The sequence below is a fragment of the Sus scrofa genome, chromosome 2 (genome assembly GCF_054392235.1).
Source record: "Sus scrofa isolate SSC_HxYL_T2T_F1_AM1 chromosome 2, Sscrofa_HxYL_maternal_Yorkshire_Landrace_v2.0, whole genome shotgun sequence".
In the NCBI taxonomy this organism is placed as follows: domain Eukaryota; kingdom Metazoa; phylum Chordata; class Mammalia; order Artiodactyla; family Suidae; genus Sus; species Sus scrofa.
This window is the reverse complement of record NC_139384.1, coordinates 82,345,701-82,366,128: the sequence shown is the minus strand read 5'-3', so window position 1 is coordinate 82,366,128 and position 20,428 is coordinate 82,345,701. Positions and strand designations below refer to the sequence as shown.

Sequence of the window (20,428 nt, the reverse complement as noted above, 5' to 3'; positions counted from 1 at the left end):
ACAATAGTCTGTCACGTAGAAATAGGTGGCCTCTGTCCAGGAGCCATTACCCGCCAGGGAGGTGGCCCGAACTCGAACGCTGTAATTCCCAGGTGGCAGCCCGCGTAGCCTGCAGCCTCGCTCCAGAGCAAAATGCCTGCGGGAGACGCAGAGATGCAGCTCCTGGAAGACAAGGATCCTGCTCAGAAACGACACAGAGGAGAGTTCCCGTCGTGGCTCAGCAGAAATGAATCTGACTAGGATCCATGAGGACGCAGGTTTGATCCCTGGCCTTGCTCAGTGTGTTAAGGATCAAGCTTTGCCATGAGCTATGGTGTAGGTTGCAGACACGGCTTGGACCTGGCACTGCTGTGGTGTGGTGTAGGCCAGCAGCTACAGCTCCGATTCCACCCCTAGCCTAGGAACTTCCACATGCGGTGGGTGCGGCCCTAAAAAGACAAAGGAAAAGAAAAGAAAAGAAAAGAAAAGAAAATGACTCGGAGGGAGTGAGACATGCAGGCTGTGACAGCCGAGTGAATTTGAAATTCCTGATATTACAGAACCTTAGCTCCACGGATAAGGCACAGCTGCAGAGGTTATCACTGTTGGTAAAGTCATTCCTCCCAAAGCACAGCCGAGCGCGTGGCCTGGATGGTGTCATTTAATCCTTAAAACAACCTTGTGCTGAGCCTCATGCCAGAGACAAGGAAACTGATGCTTAGGGCAGAAGGCAGAGAACCTTTGCAGTGAAGGGCAAGACAGTAAATATTTTCACTTCAAGGGGCTAGATGATCAGTGTCACTAACCCAATCCTGCCATCATAGCTCCAAAGCAGCCAGATTCCCAAATCCTGAATCCCAAATCCATAACATCCATAAACAAATGAGCATGGCTGCAAGCCCACCACACACGGGTGATGAAAGCTGAACTTCGCAAAAATATACATGTGTCATAAGATGCTCTTCTTCTCTGGATTTCTTTTTCAACCATCTTTAGATGTGAAAAGTGATTCTTAGCTCACGAGCTGTACAAAAACAGGCTTACATAAACAGTTTGCCCTCCCCTGGAGGGGGAGCTGAAATGATTTGTTCCCGATCTCACAACTGGTAAGTGGTGGGGCAGCCCTTGAACCCAGAACTGGTCTGGCTCCAAAATTCTTCCTTGAGACCGTCACAGGGTATTTTCACCAGGACTCCAGAAGGGCAGGAAAGAAGGGGCCCAGACCCACTAAATCACCCATGAGCCAAGGGCTGCGTGGGCTTAATGGCTTCAGGACAAGCTTTTAAACTCCTTCCTCTCCGTGGTGCAGCCTTTTGATTTGATTATGTTCCTGTCATTCGAAGAGCTGGGATCTACTTAAATATCTGGCAAGAAGAGAGGAAATAAGTAAAGGGCACATCCCCCAGCAATAAATATGTAAAAAGGAGAAACCCAGAGCTTGTTTGGAGAGGCTCTTTGGGAAATATGACCACGAAACCTGCGAGCCTTGGCCAAATTTTGAACACTTTCCAAAACAGCTCTGAGCTAATCGTGCACTCAGGGAACTGGACTGGAAAATTTCAGAGGGGGCAGTGGGGAGAGAGAACAACGTCAAAAACTCCCGTGCTTATCATGTGACAACAACAGCAAGAAAACAGATCGGGCTGGCGGCAGGGGTGGGGAAGTCTAGTCCAAAGGTTCTTCCAAGGAGGATGAGTCACCAAGGGGAAAGGGACAAATAAGCAAATATAGAAACCAAAGGTAGCTGTCATGGGGGATAAAGGGGAAATGCATCTTCTGATGCTGGCCAGGTACCCCGATACCCTTGGGCGGTGGGGGCAGAGAAGGAAGCATGACAGAAGGAATCAGATGCAGCTCTCCCCATAGACAGCAAAACAAACAAACAAACCAACAAACCAAAAAGTAAAACAAGGAGTTTCCTCTGTGGCAAAGTGGACTAAGGATCCAGCGTGGCTGAAGCTGTGGTTTGGGTCACAGCTCCAGCTCAGATTCACTTCCTGGCCCAGGAACTTCCATATGCTCCAGGGGCAGCCGGAAAAAAAAAAAAAAAAAAGGCAAAGCAAGAAGCAGACTTGATCAAGAGCAAAGAAGCCAATTACAGGAGTTCTGTTGTGGCTCAGCAGTAACAAACCCAACCTGCGGTGTAGGTCAGAGACAAGGCTTGGATCCTGTGTTGCTGTGACTGTGGCATAAGCCGGTAGCTCCATTGGACCCCTAGCTTGGGAACTTCCATATGCTGCACATGCAGCCCTAAAAAGCAAAGAAGAAGAAATAGCTCAAAACTTCAAAAACATACTGAAGCCAAGGATATAAGTACAAAAAAAAAAAAAAAAGGGAAAAATCAATGCTTTTTCCAGGGAGGGACTGGTCTCCAGGACCAGGGTCTCCCAGGGGGGGAGAGGAAGAGATGAGGGAATAAGTGATTCTAAAGTGAAGTTCAAGGAGAGAGGGACTCAAAAGCAAAGAAGCTAGGAATGATAGGGGCTATTAAAGTAGCAAATAAGGGGGGGGGGGAATTACCTCCCACCAAATGCTGGAGAGAATTTTGTAAAATTGGCAAAATCATACCCCGATCATAAAAATGGTATAAAAATTTTTTTCACATTACTTTTTATTTTATCAAAGTGAAGCTAGCCAAGTAAGAAAAATGCTGGCGATAATCAGTCTTGTTTCTGAAAAGGTCTTTTCTAAAGGTGATTATAACCTCTCATTCGCTCCTAATTTTCCCTCCATCTCTCTGTTTCCCTGAAGGGCAGACAGGGCTGGCCTGTCTGGGATCAGGCCAGGCTGGCAGGGCAGAGGTAATGAGGGAGATTTGTACTGGTGACCCCTGGGCTCCAGGGAGGAGAGAGGCAGGCAGGCTGGGAGAAGTTAGGGTTGAGTCCAATGCCGATGGGGTTATGACTGTTCCAGTTGACGCAGGTTATCTTGGGATGCAGGACTTCAGTGCTCAAACCTGGGAAGTTCCAGGCAAATAGGGATGAGTTGGTCCACGGGAGCAGAGGCTTGTCTCCATAGAGACAGAAAGAAGATGAGTGATTGCCAGGAGCTGGAGGGAGAGGAAGCATGAGGGATTGGGGGGGGGGGGTGATGGCTAGGAGGGGTACATTTTCTTTAGAGGGTGATGAAAATAGTCTGAAATTGTGGTGATGGCTGTATAACTCAGTGATTAAAGACCACTGAATTGTGCATGTTAAATGCATGTATCTGTGGTCCGTGAAAGTATCTCAATTAAGCTGTTATTAAAAAACCTTCATGCCTCAGCCAATCACCACACAGCACTGACTGTCATAATGATTGGCCACTGGGTGTCACGTGACCTCAGCCTGGCTGAAAATGCGGGGACACAGACTTTCCCTTCCTCCAAGCTTGGTCTCAGAGGGTATGAGTATTGGAACTACTGAAATCACAGGACAGCCAGGAGTTGCTGGACTCACGGCAAGGACCCTTAAGATGCAATGAATCAGAAGGAATTCTGGATCCAGCTATGCCTGAAGTCCTTCAACTGTTCAGTTTATGGGAGCTAATAAGCTTCCCTTTTATCACAAGCTAGTTGGGTGGGGGTGTTTCTTATCTGCTGGTGGAAGATGGAGAATAACAGCTTGGAGGATCTAAAATCCAGAGTCTATGATCTCAGCCTCTACATTATACTGGACCAAAGTCACCCAAACGTCATTTTTTTTTTTTTTTTTTTTTTTTTTGGCCACCCCTTCAGCATAATGGAAGTTCCTGGGCCAGGAATCGAATCTGAGCTGGAACTGCAACCTACGCCATAGCTGTAGCAATGCCAGATCCTTAACCCACCACACCACAGTGGGAACTCCCCAAACATCTTTTTTTTTTTTTCCGACTTTTTAAGGCCACACACGTGGCATATAGAGGTTCCCAGGCTAGGAATCGAACCAGAGCTATAGCCGCTGGCCTACACTACAGCCACAGCAATGCCAGATCTGAGCCACATGTATAACATACACCACAGCTCACAGCAATGCCGGATCCTTAACCCGCTGAGCGAGCCAGGGATCAAACCTGCGTCTTCATGGATAGTGGTCATCAGTTCGTTTCCACTGAGCCACAGTGGGAACTCCCAAACATCATTTTTTTTTTTTTTTTTGTCTTTTGTCTTTTTTTGTTGTTGTTGTTGTTGCTATTTCTTGGGCCGCTACCGCGGCATATGGAGGTTCCCAGGTTAGGGGTCCAATCGGAGCTGTAGCCACCGGCCTACGCCAGAGCCACAGCAACGCGGGATCCAAGCCGTGTCTGCAACCTACACCACAGCTCACGGCAACACTGGATCGTTAACCCACTGAGCAAGGGCAGGGACCGAACCCGCAACCTCATGGTTCCTAGTCGGATTCGTTAACCACTGCGCCACAACGGGAACTCCCCAAACATCATTTTTAAAAGCTGTACGTCCACCTGTTTTATGGTTATACCACCTTCTATGTATCCATTCTCCAATGGACAGACACCCAGTGGCTTGCGCTAGTGATGAATATCTTATGCATCAAGATTTGTCAACACCCCAAATCTGAATTATTGCTTTAGAACATATGGGATTAATATACACAGGGTAAGACATTAATCAACTGCAATAATGGGCCCCTATGAGTCATGCCTCTGTTTATACACCCCTGAAGACTCCCCTCCCCTCCTACTGATTCTGGACTTGGCCACTGGACTCACATTGGTGCACATTCCCTCTTGTTTCTTTTAACAGCTCTGCAAGAACTAGAAAAACAGGCCAAGGGCCAAATTTGGCCGATCAGTCACAGTTTGCTGATTTCAATTCTAAATTATCAAATCTAAACTATCAAAGCTGAATATTTGGCAACAACAACAACAACAAAAAAAAAAAAAAACAAACAACCCAATTGACAAATGGGCAGAAGACCAAAATAGACACACAGAGAGCCAATAGGCACATGAAGAGATGCTCATCACTAATTATTAGAGAAATGCAAATCAAAACTACAGTGAGGTGCCACTTCACACCAGTCAGAATGGCCATCATTAAAAAGTCTACAAATAATAAATGCTGGAGAGGGTGTTGGGGAAAGGGAACCCTCTAACACTGTTGGTGGGAATGCGAATTGGTGCAGCCACTACGGAAAACAGTATGGAGGTTTCTCAAAAAATTAAACATAGAGTTGCTATATGAGCCAGCAATCCCATTCCTGGGCATCTATCCAGACAAAACTATAAAGCAAAAGATACATGCACCCCTATATTTATTGCAGCACTATTCACAATAGCCAAGACATGGAACAACCTAAAGGTCCAAGACAGATGAATGGATTAAGAAGATGTGGTATATATACACGATGGAATACTACTTAACCATTAAAAATGAATTAAATAATGTTATTTGCAGCAACATGGATACAAATAGAGATTCTCATACTCAGTGAAGTAAGTCAGAAAGAGAAAGACAAATACCATATGATATCACTTATATGTGGAATCTAAAATATGGCACAAATGAACCGATCTACAAAGTAGAAACAGTCTCATAGACTAGAGAACAGACTTGTAGTTGCCAAGGGGGAGGAGGGAGGGAGTGGGATGGACTGGGAGTTTGAGGTTAGTTGATGCAGACTACTATATTTAGAATGGATAAGCAATGAGGTCCTACTCTACAGCACAGGGAACTATATCCAACCTCCTGGGATAGACCATGATGGAAAAGAATATAAGAAAGGAAATGTAAATATAGATATGACTGAGTCACTTTGCTCTACAGCAGAAATTATCACAACATTGTAAACAAACTATACTTTAATTTAAAAAAACATTTCTTTTCTGCTGTTTTTTTTTTAGGACCGCACCTGCAGCATGAAGTTCCCAGGCCTGGGGTCCAATCAGAGCTGCAGCTGCCAGCCTACTCTATAGCTCACTGCAGCACCAGACCTTTGACCCACTGAGTGAGGCCAGGGATCAAACCCACATCCTTATGGATACTAGTGGGGTTCATAACCCACTGAGACACAATGGGAAGTCCCTAACAAAAATGTTTTACATAAATAATATATAAAATACTGAAATATCAACTTGAGAACAATAAATTTGTGAATACGATTACTTTTGTACAGAAAAATAAAGCTGACTATTTGGGCATCCAGAACAGATGGTGGTCCCAAGAGGGATCCACAAAGGCATCTGTCCTCTCTGGCTTGGGGAAGCCACACTGTACCCACTTGGTTACAGGATGACTCTCCCCCAAAGCTCCAGTAAACCAGGCAGTTTCGCTACATCTTTTGTTACAGGTTGGAAAACCACGGCCCAAAGGCTAAATCCAGCCTTTGCTTTTGTAAATAAAGTTTTATTGGCACGCAGCTGCTCCCATGTGTTTTCCTATTGTCTGCGTCCACTCTGGAGCTGGAACGGCCAAGTTGAGCAGTTGATCCAGAGACTGTATAGTTCCCAAAGCTGAAAATATTGACTCTCTGGCCCCTTGTAGAAAATGATCTCTGACCCACATGATCACCCACAATTGCAGGTGGCAAGCGCCAGAGCCCAACAGTTTGGGTTCAAGGGTTGGATGTGTGACCCTGAGCAAATCTATTCAACTCTTGGGTTTCCATTCTCTTAGCTGTAAATGGTGACACTAGTATTTTCCACCTTGTAGGTCATTGTGAGGTGTAAATGGCTCAAGGGAGGGCAAGATACACCTCTGGGTCAGACCGGGGGGGGGGGGGTGACCTGACTTATCTGCCTCAAGTCACCCAGTCACCGGATTGGAGAATTGTCTCCAGTCAGGTCCAAGCCCCAGCAGTGCCTTTGCTTGGTGTGGACCCCAAGGCCTCTCTGGGGATAGAGAGCTGCCCCACAGTGGTTACCGATTGAGAACAGGGGCCATCAAATCCAGTCTGATTGCTGCCTGTTTTTACAAATACAGTTTTACTGGCACACAACCAGACCCCTTCATTTACATATGGTACACAAGACAGCTTTCATGATGCCAGGGCAGAGTTGAGTATTTGCATCAAAGACTGATCACAAAGCCAAAGGTGTTTCCTATCTGGCCCTTGACAGAAAAAAATCACCAACCCCTGGATTAGAACATTAAGTCTGGGATTTGAACCCTGACTTTGTTCTAATACAGCTTGGATGCGACTTAAATTCTGGATGCCTCAGTACCAAGCTCATTGGTTTATTCTGAGGATTTATTGCACTTCACTGGTCCCAGGAGACATATTATTTTCACATTTTAACATTTCTGAAATTTGAAATGCATCTTAAAATTAGAATTGGCAGGACCGTTTTCTTTCTTCAAGGTCCCTAAGAATAATAGGGTCTTTTACCACATCTTTGATAAGGTAAAATAGGATACGCAAGATACTTTGTGTAAAGCATTTAGCATGGGGCACATGGTAAGCCCTGGGGATAGTTTAGCTATTTTTTTTGTTGTTGTTGTTCTTTGATTCCATTATGTGCACCTCTGGGTTAGCCATCACCTTGCACAGTGTCCAGTGGTAAAGAGAAGCATCCAACAGAAAAACCACTTATTAAGGTTTTAAGCGATTCATTCCTACTCTCTTGAAATAAGCCTACATGAAATGAGTCTCCTGTCACATCAGAAGGGACACGAATGCAGCCAGCCATCATTCCTCTTGTAGGATAAGGTGGAAATGCACCATGAGAAAATGAGGAGAGAAAGAAAATGTGTAGGTTGGCATTTCTGACCCATCTCCCTGGCAAGTCATATATCAAGGTTTTGAGTCCTCAGGACAAAGCATCTAAGGAGAAAAGCATGAGGGTCAGAGTTTAAGAAGAGGAAGGAGGCATCAATGACCACCTTGAAGGCACATGCCTGGGCGTTGGGCGTCAAGGATCTTACCTCATCACCGTATCGTCGGTAACTCACTTCGTACAGCACAATCAGACCATTGGGTTCCTTCGGCTCCTGCCACATCAAGTGAACGACGTTGTTCTCGAAGATTTCATGGGTCACAGGGCCAATGATATCATCTGCCTTGGCTGTAAGGAGCAATGGTTAGAGGCAGGGACTCAATCCTTGGATCAAACCCCACCTCTGCTACTTAGTGGCTGAGTGACTTGAGCTGGTTATATAAATTTCCTGTGTTCCGTTTCCCTTAATGGAGAATGGACATATAAAAGTCGCCTCCTGGAATTCTCTACACGTTTATGTCTCTGTCTGTCTATCATCTGCCTGTCTATCTGTCGATCAATCAATTGATCAATCGATCCCACATCCTGCTGGCTCTTTTTCTCTGGAGAACTCCAACACACTACATATATGTATTTCCTAATTTCAACTCTATTTTTTTTATGGTTTGCATATACTTTCTAAGGTTTAAATAATGCAACACATGACTCATGGAATTAAAAATAATATAGGTAAACATGAGTGACCTTGAGGGCATTAGGTTAAGTGAAATAAGCCAGACTGAACAAGATAACACTGTATGATCTCACTCCTATGTGGATTATAAAACAGCCGAACTCATAGAAACAGAGAGTAGAATGGTGGTTTCCAGGGGCTTGGGATGAGGGAAATGGGGGGATATTGGTCAAGGGGTAAAAACATCTGGTTATAAGATGACAGAGTTCCCGTCGTGGTGCAGCAGTTAATGAATCCGACTAGGAACCATGAGGTTGAGGGTTCGATCCCTGGCCTTGCTCAGTGGGTTAAGGATCCAGCATTGTGGTGAGCTATGGTGTAGGTTGCAGACGCAGCTCAGATCCCGTGTTGCTGTGGCTCTGGCGTAGGCCGGCAGCTACAGCTCCGATTAGACCCCTAGCCTGGGAACCTCCATATGCCAAGGGAGCAGCCCTAGAAAAGGCAAAAAGACAAAAAAAAAAAAAAAAAGAATAAGTTCTCAGGATTTAATGTACAGCCTGGAGACTATAGCTAACAATACTGTGTCATATACTTGAAAACTGCAAAGAGATGAGGTTTTTGTTTTGTTTTGTTTTTTGTTTTTGTATTTTTAGGGCCACACCCACAGTACATGGAAGTTTCCAGGCTAGGGGTCGAATAAGAGCTACAGCTGCCGGCCCACACCACAGCTCAAGGCAACACAGGGTCTGAGCTGTGTCTGCGACCTACACCTGCAGCTCATGGCAAGGCCTGATCCTGAACCCACTAAGTGAGGCTAGTGATAGAACCTGCATCCTCGTGGATACTAGTCGGATTCGTTATCCCTGAGCCACAATGGAACTCCGAGAGGAGGTCTTAAGTGTTCTCATCCCTAAATAAGAAATGGTAATCATGCGACATGAAGGAGGTGTGAGCTAGTGAGCTAATGTTACTGTTATAGTGGTGATGATTTCACAATATGCAAGTGTACCAAATTAACACACTGCATGCCTCAAATTTACCCAATGTTATATGTCCACTGCATCTCAATCAAGCTGGGGGAAAATAATTAAGGCAAATAATTTAAGGTCACAAATACGCTGCCTAGAGAGAGGGTAGGTGGATTCTCCTTGGTCAGCCTGGGTCTCTTAGCCCCATGATGAGCCAACCCACCTTCAGGCATGGTCCTGGCGCTGACATACGCAGCCACACTGCACCTCTCTTCGGGGGCATCTTGGTTGCAAGCCTGCAGCTCAATGCGATAGCCAGTGAAGTGACGCAGGCCAGAGATGACCAGTGACTCTCTGTTCACCACCTTCTCAAAGGGTCTGTGCTCCTCTGAGCTCGTGGGAGTGCTGGTGGAGGAGGTGTTGGAGAAACCCGGAATGGTGGGCACGGCCGCCGTTATGTTCCCCACGTCACCAAGGGCCCTGCGTTTCCTGGATGGCCTGTAGGATGACAGTCGGACACCCACGGTCACACAATCACCACCTTTTTAAAAAGTGCTGCTAGAGAGCAAAAGGCTTAAAACCAAAGATGGTGGGGCAATCAGATTCAAGGGGGTGTGTAGATTACAATGTAAATTTCCAGGAATTACAATCCACAGCAGCTTTCAAGATGCCTTGATAAGCATCATGTCAGGTGCTCCAGGACCATCCAGAGTAGGAGATACACCGAGATTACCCTCAACATGCTTGATTTCAGATTTTCATTTTGCAGATTAATAGTCCACCCGGGTCCGTGTTAAAAATAAGATGCCCAAAGCGTGTAAGAGTCTAGCTTTTCAGGAAGCCCTGCCAAATGGCCCAAGCTACTGGACAGCATCACCAGTTCAAGCAAGAGAAAGGCATCCTTTGATTCTTATGACTCTTTAGCACACCTGCATAATCTAAGGGATTAATTAAATCAATTCTTGGTAAAAGAATCTATCACTAAGGTTGCTGAGGGTACCTCCAAAAAATGCCTATGTGATTGGCACATTCCCCCCCTTAATAAGATGAGGAGTTCCTGCTGTGGTGCAATGGGATCCGCAACATTTCTGCTGTGCCAGGACACAGGTTTAAACCCCGGCCTGGCACAGTGGGTTAAAGGATCCAGCGTTGCTGCAACTGTAGCATAGGCTGCATCTGCAGCTCGGATCTGATCCTTGGCCCAGGAACTTCCATATGCCTCAGGGTGGCCAAAAAAGCGGAGGGGGGGGGGGGAGAGATAGATGAATAAAAATGTTAATAGCCTAAAAAAAGATAAACAACCAAGAAAGGGTAATAAAGAAAATCTGATTTACGCAACATTCCACCACCCACTGTGTCCTTTGGAACTTTTTTTTTCCTGTAAGTTTTTCTGTATGGGTATGATGGGGATCAAGCTAGGTTTCTAATCCACTTGGTTCAATTGTATTGAAAGCATTCTCAAATATTTTCCTTAAAATGTAACATCTTAAGTAGGACAGAATTTACTTTTTTTTTTTTCTTTTTCACCATGAGCGTTCTCCCTCCTCATTATAAAAGTACCATATACTCATGGCAGAAAACTTGGAAAACTGTAGGATATGTCATCTAATGCATGAGCCATAATTTAGTCAGTCATCTTCCTATTTTTTTTATTCTTTATGGCCGCATCCGTGGCATGCGGAAGTTCCTGGGCCGAGGATTGAACCAGAGCCACAGCTGTAACCAGAGCCACGGCAGCAACAAAGCCAGATCCTTAACCCATTGAGCCACCAGGGAACTCTGTCCTCCTATTTTCTTAATATAAGCGTATTCCCAATTTTTTCCTCTTATAAATATTCCTTTGATCATTGTCTGATTGTTTTGCTCATTCGTCAAAAGGGATTCTGAGAAAAGAAATCACTAAGTTAGGCTTCTTAGTACGTATGGCTAAACTGCTGCCCTCTCGACCCTTTGTACTGATTTGGGGTCTGTCTCAGGATAATCTCAGCCACACTGAGGGTTAAAATGAGCTTTAATTGTGTTTTGTTTTGTTTTTTTCCTTTTTGGATCTTTATTTGCACCTCCACGGTCTGTTGCATACGAAGTCCTTTTTCCTTTTTTTTTTTTTTTTTTGGTCTTTTTGCCTTTTCTAGGGCTGCTCCCTCGGCATATGGAGGTTCCCAGGCTAGAGGTCGAATCAGAGCTGTAGCTGCCAGCCTACGCCAGAGCCACAGCAACGCGGGATCCAAGCCGCGTCTGCAACCTACAACACAGCTCACGGCAAGGCCAGCTCCTTAACCCACTGAGCAAGGCCAGGGATCGAACCCGCAATCTCATGGTCCCTAGTCGGAGTCGTGAACCACTGCACCACGACAGGAACTCCTGAACTTCGTTTCCCTTTATTGACGCTTTTGTGTTTCCTTGTCCCTTGTCAATTGTTTCCAGGAAGTTCTAGGGCCTTCCTCATCCATATTCCTGTGCTGCTCATTCACAAAGGGCATTAACTAGCCCTTTATCACTGGCTGTGTGCCAGTGAGTTTTCTTCAAATGACTGGAAACAATTGCTCACATTTCTCTGTAAAAGTTAGTATCTCGGCAATTACATTTTTTTCTCCTTTACGGGTAATTCTAGATGAGATTACTGAGGTTTGGGGGCAATTAGGAAAGAGATCTTTCCCGACTTACATTTTAATTGTTGCTCCTATATTTACCGGCTTTTCATTTATGTTTATTGTAACTACTTTCCTGAACTCTCATTCTAAGAATTTCAAGGTTGCATTTCTTAGGTTTTCAACGAACACACTAGAAAAAAGGGTCAGCAACCTTTTCCAATAACTGCTAGATAGTTAGTATTCAACCAATGGCTTTCAAGCCATTGCAGCTAAAAAGACACAAGGTAAACAAATGAATGTGGCTACATTCCAATAAAACTTGATTGACAAAAACAAGTAGTCTCTGCACTAGAATATCTGAAAATAATCAATGATTTTTATTTCCCACAATCCATTCTTTACAATTTTACTTTCTGTATTACTGCATTGGCTAGACACCCAGAGTAATGTTAATTAGTAATGATGAGACTGGCTTCCTTCCAACTCTAACAGGAATAGTTTTAAGAAAGATGGCAGCTTGGCTGTTAGTCTCATCTAGGTAATATTTATCTTGGTTGTAGAAGTTCTCTGTTCTTAGTAATTTATAAAAGATCTCCCCTCCCCACCCCTTTCTCTAAGTTAGTAATTTTTAATAAATGCTATTAAAATGAGTTCAATAAACTGTTATTAAATGAGATTTATTAACAATTTAATAAAATGCTATGATTTTCCTTACTGAGCCTCTTGATGAGCTCCCTCTCTATCTCTTTTTTTTTCCTCCCCCGCACCCTGAGCACTGGGAAATGTGAAGATCTCAGGGCCAGGGATCCAACCTGCATCATGGCAGTGACCCAAGCCACAGCAGTGACAATGTCGGACCCCATTGTGCCACAGAATTCCCAGAACTTCCCAGAACTCCTGATCTTGAACCATCCTTGCACTTAAGAAATAAATGCTATTGTCAGTAGAGTAGGTTTTATCAAGGTCATTTGGATCTAAAAATCCCATATTACCTGGGTTTTCTTTCAATGTGGCATCTTTGTTGGGATCTCTAAGAGGTGCTATGTTACTTTTATAAAATGTATTGGGGAGGTGTCCATGGATTTCTATGCTCTGGAAAAGTTTCTATATTACAGAAAATAATTGTTCTTTTGAGAGTGTGAAAGAACTCATCTGTAAAACTCTCCAAGCCTTTTTTGAGGAAATTAACTGACACTTTTTTTTTTGTCTTTTCCCAAAGTTATTAAGATATTTGATCTTTCTGCCCCTTCTTGTTTGTGTTTTGGGGGTTTTGTGGGGGTTTTGGCTGCCCCCAAGGCATGTGGAAATTCCTGGGCCAGTGACTGAACCCATACCACAGTTGTGACCTGCAACACAACAGCAGCAAAGCCAGATCCTTAACCCACTGCACCACAAGGGAACTTCTTCTTGAATTAGCTTAGAAAAGTTAATATTTCCCACCTCTCTGAAAGTTTCCAATTGAATAGCTCATGGTTATCTAGAAAATTCAACATATTACAAGTTTTATGTCACTTTCTTTACTTCTAGTTACTTGTGGGTATTTCCCTTTGATTATATTTACCAAAAATTTAGCTATATTGACTTTTCCCTCCCTCCCCAAAATATTATATTTTACATTCTAAGTTTTTTTTTTTTTTTCTTAAATGGTTACGAAACCATTTAAGTCTAATAATTTGCAATGAAGTTCAGCTTTGGCCATATTCTACAAGTGAGGGTACGTGATATTCACATTTCTGTTATATTCCAAGTAGATTTTAACCAGTTTTCATTTCAACTTTCACCCAATAGATAATGTAAGTGGCTCGCTTTTAATCACCAGGCAGTAGAGTCTTTTGTTCAAACTTCCGACTTTATCTTTAGTTTTTATTGCCCTGTAGTCAGAAATCAAATCCTATTTAGGGGGTCCTAAGATTTTCTTTGTGGTCTTTTTGTCTGAAAAGACCAATGACATTTTTGAATGGGAACCAAACCTATTAAACCAAAGCTACACCCCTTGAATTAGCAAGATTCAGCACGTGTCTATACACATACAAACAGGCCTTCCAAAAACGATGGAGACACTTGTGCCTCATGAGTAACTACTGAGAAACTGATCTCAACAAAGGGAAACATAAATGGTCTCAAATAGACCAAATATACATACACCTGGAGGATTTTACCCCCAAAGACCACTCCTTGGTCATAAAAGACCCCCCACGACAAAGCATCAACTAATCTCTCCCACGCATTCAGCATTTTATTATCTCATAATCCCACTAGACCAGTGGTTCTCCAACCAGGAGTGATTCTGCCCTCGACCCTACCACTGAGGGCACATCTGGCCTGTCTGGAAGGAATTTTGGTTGGGACGGTGTGCTACTGGCTTCCAAGGAGTCAGAGACCCAGAGGTGTCGCTCAACATTCTACAATATGCAGGCCAATCCCCACAACTGAGAAGGATATGGCCCCCAAATGGCAAAAGGTCCGAGGCTGAGAAACCCTTGCCTGGATCAAATTTCTAGACCTTTCTTTACTACAGATTATACTCCACGCGGCCAGTAGAGGGCAGATCCGGGCCGCACACGGCCTGAAATAAATAAACCCTCCGCTGAAAGAATAAAATCCCTCCGCATGGTTCCCCCCCACCCCGCCTTTCCAGTCTCCTCTTCGGTTCCTCCCCAGACTCCAGGATTCTTTCTGCCCTCTTGCCTGTTCCCAAGCTCTCTCGCCTGGACAGGCCTTTAAGACACAGGTGAAAGGGGAGCCTCCGTGACTGCTGTCAGTATAATTCAGGGTTTCGGCACACCTGTTCTCACAGCTGTCGTCCTGAACTTGTCGCCCCAAATAAAAAGGGTCAGCTCCCAGATCAGCCTTCCCTACCACCTGCAGGGCGTGGTGTCCACGCTGGGTGCCAGGTACAGTTCTGCACACACGGTGGGCATCGATAAATAAATGTCGTGAGTGAAATGCATGGAAGAAAATGGGTGGCATCTAGGAGGTGCCTAGAAAGTATTCCCTTGGTTCTATGTTTTAGTAAGAGTGTGTTAGTTAAGATGTTTTCCCCCCACGTTCATGCCCAGACCCCGTTTCAGGGTAAAGGCATTTAACGTGTGGATTTGTGAAGCATCCCATCTCCGCAGACCAGCACCATGCATGCATCAAACCACAGAAGCCCCTGAGGTCTCAAGGGAGCACAACATGCTTGCTGGCCCACGGGCCACCGTGCTGTGTGGCCACCAGGGGCCACTCGGTCGTCCCACAGGTGAGTCATACCTAGCGTCCTCGGCAGCAGGGCCTGAAGAGGATTTTCTGTAAAAACAAAACCAGCCGCTTTGAGGACAGACAGAACTTGGAGAGACCTCTTGCTTCTGACACTCTGGTAGCCACATTCTATGCCAGCAGCCCAAGGGCGCCTTGCCCTTGGCCATGGACCACTTTCTCCCCGTCACTTGAACCACATCCTCTCCAGCAGGTGCGGTGAACACAGCAAGCGGGTGTGTGTGTGGTGGCAGCAGTGGGAGTAGGGGGATGATCAGAGAAAACACCCCCCACCCAGAGACATGGGCACCTGAGGTTCCTGTGAGATGTCACAGTTGACCACCTTTAAACCTCACAGCTGACTCAGCTCCTTTCTTAAGTCTGGCAGTGTTTTAACAGGTAAAACAGTAACTGGCTCAGTGCCTGCGCTGGGCCATTTAGTGTTCTTCTGGACTCAGGGTCAGGGATAAGAATGCAAGCGACAAAAGAAGAAATGTTATATATTGATAATTCTGGGGAAACATCTACCAGGAGCTAAGCCAGGCCTTTGACGAGACTCGTTTTAGAATCTTATTTTATCCCAATGTAAACTTTTTTTTGGGGGGGGGGGTGATCCACTTTGCAAACAGCCAATTGTATTGGACATTTCTGGGTAGCCACCTGGTGATGTCTGGGGCGGGGGGCAGCTGAAAGTCCACAGCACATGTTTGCTTCAAAAACCTGGGCAGAGTCAGCAAAAAACACAGGCTAAGGGGGGGTTGGCAGCGAAGGAGATAGTAACTGCTTCAGTGGGTTACTGGAAAAATTCATGAACCCGTAAGATTTAGGCAGTGCTTAATCGCCATCTAGTGGCTGGAGGCCAGGGATGCTGCTCAACATCCTACAAGGTACAGGACCGTCCCACCCCAGAGACGGTAATCTCATTATCCTAAAAAATGAGGAACCACTTTTATCTCCACTCTTCAGATGAATAAATTGAAGTTTTCACCAAGAGAGGTGAAATAACCCGTAACCCACAGAAACTTGCCTTTTACCTAAGTGTCTGCTTGCAGGAAAAGTAAAGATGCATGAAAAACCTGGAGTCATATTTACTGCAAAGCCTCTCTGTAGATCAGAGGTACCTCCGCAAGCACGGCCCTTCATTCACGAGGGGAAACATATTTAAGTAGGAGAAGCCTCTAGGGTTTCCAAGAGGCCATTGGAAGTTCTGGAAGGAGGAGAAGCTTCCATAGATTGAAAAAAAAGAAAAAGAATGCACTGAGCATGAGACTCAGCCACAGATGAAGCATGGAGCAAGGCAGGCATTTCTAATAATCAGATGGATTGATTATTGATTATTATCTATCATCATCTATTAGATAATAATCAATAATCGATCATCTAGTGGAGTTTGTTTCAGAACTCAGATTGGCACTGGAGGCTGGGGTGAAGCGTTCAAAAGACATCAGAAAGCAAAGGTTGAGGTGTGTGTTTGTTTAAACGTTTTCCCCCACCCCTACTTTTTGACCATTGTTCTGTCTTCCTGGTAAGGTACTGGTTGAACCCGAATGGTCTCTTCCTCTCTCCAGGGAAGCGGCTCAGCATGGACCCTGCCCATCCTCTGTATCCCCACTTCATCTCACTCCTTGAGTAAGAGTCCCCCAACCCCAAGCCGATGACAAAACCCTCACCTGGGGATGAATACCACATTGTGTAGGTAATCTTCAAACGTTTTCCTGAATGATGATTCCTCCAGCTCCTTGAGGATCTGTGAGTCGGTCTTTGGGCAGGAGCAGCATTCCCCAGAGGATTCCTCGTACTCACTCTGATTGTGCTTCTGGGACCCCTCAGTCTCGAATGGTGGGGACCAGGTCCGGGAGGGCAGCTTCAACCCTGGGGAGAGACAGGGAAGGTGGGTTCAAGTCCCTCCCCGCCCCCCAATGCCACACACACACACACACACAGAGCCAGGGGGACCTTCTCAGAGCCACTGGGCACACAAGACAGAGCTTGGGGCCGGGATCTGGGTTCAAGCTCTACTGGGAAAAATAAGATCTGAGTCCTGTCCATGGAGAAGGTGCCTGTTAACATGCAACGGGAAACTGTCAGACACCATAATTTCCCCAGGGCTGGAGACTGCAGGTAACCAGGCATGTCTCTGCCCTCATGGAACTTACATTCTAGTGGACAAGGTATGTGGGGGTGAGAGGAATACACAATAAACTGATAAATACAGATGCCGTGGCTCAAATGTTGGGATGAAAGGACAGAGGGTGTCTGGAGGTGGAAGGAATGTCTCAGAGAAAGTAACCACTATGCGATTCCCAATGACGTAGAAGAATGAGCTGTGCACGTATCTTGGGAAAGCAATTCAGACAGCAAAAAGCAAGTGCAAAGGCCCTGAGGTAGGAATCTCCTTAGCATGTCAGAAGACACCAAGGACCCAGTGTAGCTAGAAGGGGATAAGGGAGAGAATGATGGGAGGTGGGATTAGAAAAGGACTGGGGCCAAGTCACAGTTAAATAGATGCATGGATGGATGGCTCATCAATCAACCAGGTAAAGATAAAGGGACAAGGGGGCACAACAAAATTTCACATGGAATTCTAAGGGGTCTGACTTACAGACACCATGGTTAGAGTCTGTAACCAGAGCAGAGCAGTGGTTCTCACCAGAAGGGCAGTGATTCTGCACTGCCCCTCCCCCAGGACATCAGGCATGGTCTAGAGACATTTGGGGTATTGGGACTGTTGGGGAGAGGAGGGGACTACAGCCCTGTAATGGGTGTTGGCCAGGGTTATTGCTCAGCACCCTACCTTACAGAGGACAGCCCCCCTGCAAAGAATGATCCAGCCCCAAAAGTCAACAGTGATGAGGAGAGAAACCCAGGACTAAAGACATGAGAGGAAATTGGGGGAAGAAAGTTCTCAAAGAAACATAGAGAAGGGAGTATTTTTCAAGGTATGGGGGGGCCCACAACTTCTCAAGTCACCACTCCTAAAAATACCACACTTTTGGAATGTCTGATGTGGCATCACGGGATGAGTGGCATCTCTGTAGCGCCAGGATGCAGGTTTGATCCCCTCCTGGCCTGGCACAGTGAGTTTAAGGATCCAATGTTGCCATAGCTGCAGCTTAGGTCACGACTGCAGCTCGGATCTGACCCCTGGCCTGGGAACACCATACGCCCCAGGCAGTCAAAAAAGAAAAAGAAAACACACACACACACACTTTTTTTTAAAGTGCTACAGCTGGTGTGTCTGGATCGCCAAGGTCCAGTCCCAATGATGCTTGCTGCCTTTTCGCTTCTGGTACAAACTTGAGGATGCAGGCTACTCCTTAAAGCGAAAGCAGTGCACCTCCACGGTAGGTGCCTGCTAGGGTCTGTTGAGCAGGGGAAATTCCATCCCTTCCTCTCTCTTTTAATGATTGCAGTAGACAATGAGCCCCAAGTATCTTCCTGTGAATGGTGAGTAGCCACTCGGAAGCTTGGCAAGTCTTTAAAAAGACTTCTTACATGTATGAATGGATGTGGAGTAGTAACCCCTATGGGCTGGCCACCGGAGGGGCTATGGTTGTCATTATGGATGGAAAATTTAAAAAATCTTAGGATTTCCTCAGTGTGGGGGGGGAAGACTCCCAATACTTTTTTTTTTTTCCCCTGGAGAGAAAGGGGCTTATGATCAGGCACAGACAAAACTCCTGACCCCGGCCAGCCTTTCTTCGTGACACTTGGGGCCCCCTGGATTTTCCGTGATTATAAAGGGTAGGGAGGTATCTAGGACAGTCAAATCCATAGAGATAAAGTCGATGGTGGGGACCAGGGGCGGGGCGAGGGGGGGGGGAATCAGTGTCTAATGCAGACGGTGTTGCGGTTTGGGAAGGTGAGAACATTCTGGAGACAGATGGAAGGGATGGCTGCCCAACAGGGTGAAGGTGCTTCATGCCAGTGAGCTGTACACCGACAGGGGTTCAAATGGTAAACTGTATGTTATGTATATGTTACAATTTTAAAGGCATATAGTTGATAAGATTGTACTATATAATTTAAATATACAATTCAGTATCGGAGAAGCTAAAAGTTCTCACCAAAAAAAAAAAAAAAAAAGCCATAAACATGTAAGGAGATAGATGTATTAATTAACTAGACGGGAGGAATCCTTTCATAGGATGTATGTATATAAAATCATCACCATTTACGCTTTAAGTATGTTACAAGTTTACTTGTCAATTTCACCTGAGTAAAGCTGAAAAAAAAAAAAAACCAACCCACTCATGACACTACAGGAAGCTACGACTGGTCACGATCAATAAATAATTTATCTTTTGTGCATTAGAAAGTTGATTTATTTCTGTGTTTATCTGGGCTTTTTAATTGCGGCAAAATGCACACAACAAAACATTTGCCATCTTAACCAGGAAGTGTACAGCTCAGCGGCATGAAGCACGCCCACCCTGTTGTGCAGCCATCCAGGCCATGCATCTCCAGGACTCTCTCTCTCATCTTCCCAAACTGCAGCGCTGCCCGAATTAGGCCCTGGCTCCCCAGCCCCCTGCCCCAGCCCCTGGCCCCACCATCTACCTTCTGCCTCTATGGATCTGACTCCTTCAGGGACCTCCTATGGGTAGCATCATCCAATATCCATCCTTAGTAAGTTTTTTTTTTTAATTACAGAAAATTTGGCATCATTACAAAGAAAACCATGTTGAAATAGTCACGTTGTAATGATAGACTTAGACTTTAGAATAAAAGTTGTTGGAAAGAAAGAAAGAGAGAGAGAGGGAGGGAGGGAGGGGGGAAGGAAGAGAAAAACACTGCCTGCCCTGCTGCTGGTGGTGGCAGTTCTAGCTGGCGGTTTGGGTTACTCGAAGTCAGGGCCAACAGCTCACAACGGAACCGATGACTTCGCTTGCTCTCGAGTTATATAAAGCCTCCAAGGAGATAAATCACGTTTGCAACACTCTGCCTAGGCAGGGAATGAGGTCATAGGCATACATATAGCACATGATTCTAGAGCTGGGACAGCTCCCAGAGATCATCTGGCTTCCCGCCCCTTCTCCCCAAAAGGAGGCAGCCGGTGACAAGCTCGGTGACTTGCCCAAAGCCCTACAGACCTCAGCCCTACCTCGCCGGCAGCCCCAAGGCCTGAGGACACCACTCACCCAAGAAAGCCAAAGAAACATAAATACAGACCCACCACCCGACAACAACAACAAAACGACAGAAGGGGTTTTGTTGAAACAAAAATGACTTCTGTTTCTCCCGTTTGATGGGCTGTTTTGAAAGCAGGTTTATAAAATCATCTTAAACTAATTTATAGACACTCGTTTGAGGCTTCAAATATTTTTCCACTTTTCTGTCGAGGGAAA

At 45.4% G+C, this 20,428-nt stretch overlaps 1 protein-coding gene across 4 annotated transcripts in view; it reads right to left on the bottom strand.

Annotated features, from left to right (window-relative positions):
* INSR (insulin receptor) overlaps window positions 1-20,428 on the bottom strand; it is a 142,729-nt gene that overhangs the window by 19,975 nt on the left and 102,326 nt on the right. For 2 of the 4 annotated variants that reach the window (XM_021083940.2, XM_021083941.2), the window contains exons 10-14: window positions 16,751-16,952; window positions 15,096-15,131; window positions 9,476-9,750; window positions 7,820-7,959; window positions 3-162 (exon numbers count right to left, since the gene is read on the bottom strand). In XM_021083940.2, coding sequence (XP_020939599.1) covers window positions 3-162; window positions 7,820-7,959; window positions 9,476-9,750; window positions 15,096-15,131; window positions 16,751-16,952 — 813 coding nt within the window. The remainder of the gene's footprint in view (window positions 1-2; window positions 163-7,819; window positions 7,960-9,475; window positions 9,751-15,095; window positions 15,132-16,750; window positions 16,953-20,428) is intronic. The other 2 variants (XM_021083942.2, XM_021083943.2) reach the window with 1 other exon arrangement.